The sequence below is a fragment of the Hydra vulgaris genome, chromosome 12 (genome assembly GCF_038396675.1).
Source record: "Hydra vulgaris chromosome 12, alternate assembly HydraT2T_AEP".
NCBI classification, from domain to species: Eukaryota; Metazoa; Cnidaria; class Hydrozoa; order Anthoathecata; family Hydridae; genus Hydra; species Hydra vulgaris.
Window position 1 is genome coordinate 327,391 of NC_088931.1, and position 4,398 is coordinate 331,788.

Consider the following 4,398-nt stretch of genomic DNA (forward strand, 5'->3'; position numbering starts at 1 on the left):
CTGGTAAATAAATTAAGTTATACGGCTCTTGAACAATTTTATATCTAGGACATACACTTGGGAATGAATATATAACGTTATTAGTTACTCCATTTACATACGATGATCCTATAAAATCATTTGTTACTCTTATACTATTAACATTTAATGTGTTTACTATATTAGTTGATATATTGTATATTAGTTGATATATTGTAGCCTGCTGAATATATCCCACTTTCAAAACCAAAAACAGTTCTAATTGAATTTGAAGTTGTAAAATCAACTTTATAACCAGCTGCAATAGTTAAAGCTAATCTTAATGCATTATTATTTCCTACAATTGTAATATTTGCAACTCCTGAACTTGCATCCCCGTTTCCTATCATAATCGATTGGATATATTTATTTATATCATTAATTTCATAACATCCATCTGGAATGTTTATATCCTTCCAAGTTGATCCATTATTTGCACTATATCTAAAATTGTTGTTTGAAGAATTAATATTAGGAAAACTGTAATATGTCTCTAAACTAACAAGAGCTGTTTCATATTCTCTGTCTTCTCTAAGTGTAATAATAGAGGTAAACTTAGTTCTTAATATACTGCTATTTCCGCTTACTGATATATATGCCATTTTTGTTTTTTTATATAGAAGAAAACAATTTTGTTTTTTATATTTAATTTTACACTACTAGTTTTAACAAGTTGGAATATAAAAACAATTTAATCCTCTTCTATATTTTCCATAATCTTTTTTAGAAGATAGATCTATAACAACAAATCCATGAGGATCTGTCCATGCTTTTTCACAAAAATTTTTAAACTCATCTTTTCCCATATCACTTGAAACATGATCATTATAAATGTGATTTAAATTCTTTGAATCTTGAGGAAATAAACAAATAAAATTTGTATTTTCTCGTATGGTTTGCCTAGGCAACATAAAATAATTTTGTGCAAGATAGAAACAATCTACATTACTATGTCTTTCTCTTGTATAATATTATTCACACTTATTTTGCTTTGTTAATTGTAAATCATCAAAAATCATCAAATTATTCTTATGAAAATCAAGATCTTGAGGATCTGGCACATCTTCTGCTGTTTCAAAAAACTTACACTCCATATCTGTATTCTCATTTAAATTTTTTGAAATGTCTTCAAATATAAGCGCAGGGTTTGCATTTAATTTTTCTATTTGGTCTTGTAGCTTAAATAGTTCAAGAATAATTTCTATTGGCAATTTTTTTCAAAATATTGTTTTAATATTTTGTATTCTGGTTGAAAAAGAGATTTTCCAAAAACTTGTAAATTATTATAGTCTAACCAACCAGGTCTCAGTAAATTCAATAATAAAGTAGTTTTTCCACAATCTGACTTTCCAACAATAATTCCTCTTATACTCTTAGGAAACAACTTATTATTATTTCTCTTATTGTTATTCGCATTCCATGACAAATCTATAATATTCATTTTATATATTTAAGATTTTCATTTTTTTATAAAAAAATACTATACATTTTTTTCTATGTATAAAAATGTTCTGCGTTAAATGTAGAAACAAAACAAATTCACTAAACTTGCAAAATGCTGTGAGTAAAAACAATAGAAATATGCAACGTGGAACTTGCGCTATTTGCGGAAAAATAAAAACTCAATTTCTATCATCAAAAACAGGAGGAGATTTAGTGAGTTCGATTAATTCAACAACACGTAAAATAAAACTACCATGGTCGAAGTTTCCAGGTGAAATGCATTTACCTGGAATGAACTTTGCAGGTCCTGGTACTAATTTAGATGAACGACTAACTTCTAGTGACGCATATAAAGAATGGAGTAAACCTATAGATAGAGTTGATATTGCAGCTTACCATCACGATCTTGCTTACAAATACTTCGATGACACGTCAAAAAGAAATTTAGCTGATAAAATTATAATCGAAGAAATGGATGCTATAAAATTAGGTGTTGAAACTAAAACTACTCAAAAAAACTACCAAAGATCAGTAAAAAAAAAGAGGATAAAGAAGTAAATCTTATGGATCCGAATGATCTAAATCATATAGGTCTGAAAGACCTGAAATGGACACACAAACTTGTAAACAAACTTCACAGACCAGTTGTAAAACATTTCAGAAAAAGAAAAGTTATTGTAAATGGAATCGATGAAGTATGGGCTGCTGATTTAGTTGACATGAAATCTTCTTCCAAATTCAATGACGGTATAAATACTTATTAATGGTGATAGATGTTTTTTCTAAGTATGGATGGATTGTTCCATTGAAAAGTAAAACTGGAGTTGATGTTGCTGCTTTAAATAAAATCTTTAAAAATTCTTCAAATTTCCATGGATCCGAAGGTAAAGAAAGAAAGTGTCAAAAAATGTGGGTAGATAAAGGCTTAGAATTTTATAATAAGCATATTAAAGCGCTTGGTGTTGAGTTATATTCAACTGAAAATGAAGAAAAAAGTTGTGTAGTTGAACGTTGGAATAGAACAATAAAAAATAAAATGTTTAAGTACTTTTCAGCTAATTCTACAAGAAAATATATTGACGTTTTAGATGAAATGGTAAATAAATACAACAACACAAAGCATTCTTCAATTAAATGACACCAGTTGAAGCTAGCGATAAAAAGAATGAAAATATTGTTTGTTTAAATCTAAATGGAAATGTACGATCAGAGTCTGTAAGTTCATATGGGTCTGAAAGACCTAAACCAAAGTTTTCAATTGGTGATTGAGTTAGGATAACTAAAAAGAAAGGAACGTTTGAAAAAGGATACACACCGAGATGGACTGAAGAAGTTTTTACAGTGTCACAGATTCAGTTCATAGATCCACCAACGTATAAAATAACTGACGATAATAGTGAAGAAATTCAAGGTACTTTTTATGAACATGAAATGCAAAAAACTGATCAAAACATATTTAGGATTGAAAAAGTTATTCGTAAACTTAAAAACAAATCATTTCTAAAGTGGTATGAGTATCCTGATTTGTTCAACTCATGGGTTGATAATAAAGAATTGATAAGTTTGAAAAATTGATTTAAAATTACAAAAAATTTTAGCTTAGAGTTTGTAACCATAACATATTAATCTATTCATATATTTTAAAATGATTGAAATGGCTTATGAGAATATAGATAAGTTTATAGTTGAAATATAATATGAGTTTATAGTTAGGGATATAGCTGAAAAATCTTGGCCTACAACCCATTTTTTATACTACTGAGCATCAATAAAACATGTAATAACTGAGCTCTTACGTATTTCTTAATACCATAATTGATAATGACCATGTATATAACAAATTTTACGAGTTGCTTGCTATTTTATGATATAATAATTCAAATTGTTTAACCATAATTGTTCAATATTGAAACAAGTAAAATCTTTTTAGTTCAAGTATTTTAGTTGATAAAACATCTTATTAATTTGTGGTGTTATTTAGCCATTTTTACGTTAAGTTGTCTTGCCTTTTCATAACCTTTTCGTTTTTAATTATTTTGGAGAGACATAGTAATGTCTTTAATGTGTGCTTACAAATATCTTATGATATGCGCTATTGTTTCTGTGTTTTGTGTTAATAGCTATTTTTTTAATTCTTTATATTTTCTGTAATATTATTTTCTGTTATATTCTACTAACAATAAAATGCAAATGATACTTTTGTAAATAAAAATTGTAGTTATTTTTCATTTCTTTTTCTAGGTGTTGGCTGGCTTTACTTGGCTTTTTTTTTATGGTACCTGTTGTGTGTAACAGATTTAAAAAAAAACTTAACGATGTTAATGTACTATTTTTTTTGTCGTTAACAATAAGCAATGATTTAATTGCTAATAACCCGTATAACGGGTTGCTTACTGCTAGTATATATATAATATCTATACTTCATAATTTTATATTCTTTATAAAATTATATTTAAAGTATAGTTAATGTTGTTATTATTATTATTTAATAATAATTTGATCAGATATCTGTTTGAGTGACACTTTTTCTTATCAATCATTGTCTTAATTAATTTAATTGTACTCGTTTATCATTGTTTTTTTTTGTTTTTTTTTATTGTTCTTATTATTGTAATAACTATGATAGATTTTCAATTTAAAAATTATAAAAGGAAAAAGCCCTTTTTGTTTTGATGTTGTTAGAAAGAGCTCTCAAAACATTTAGGTGTGTAGTATAGCAGATTAAATGATAAAAATTTTCTACCCATAGCAATATGTCATTACGGCGTTTATTCTGCTTATGTAAACTGTCATTGAGTCTGCAATTAGTTTTACAAATATAAATTTTATATTACAAATAAAATGCATTTCATTAAACTTATTACTATCTTTGGTAGACATTAACATAAATACAAACTTAAAAAGACTTATAAGTAATAATTGAAATAAACAGTATTT

The 4,398-nt window shown here is 26.6% G+C and overlaps 1 protein-coding gene across 1 annotated transcript; it reads left to right on the plus strand.

Moving 5' to 3' along the window:
• Window positions 1-2,224: 2,224 nt before the first annotated feature.
• On the plus strand, window positions 2,225-2,599 carry LOC136087674 (uncharacterized). The gene has a single exon (XM_065811116.1). The coding sequence runs from the start codon at window positions 2,225-2,227 to the stop codon at window positions 2,597-2,599; it is 375 nt and encodes a 124-aa protein (XP_065667188.1).
• The last annotated feature ends 1,799 nt before the right edge of the window (window positions 2,600-4,398 follow it).

Excerpts from the sequence above, each read along its gene's own strand:
- LOC136087674 (XM_065811116.1), top strand. The coding sequence starts at position 2,225 with ATGGTGATAGATGTTTTTTCTAAGTATGGATGGATTGTTCCATTGAAA.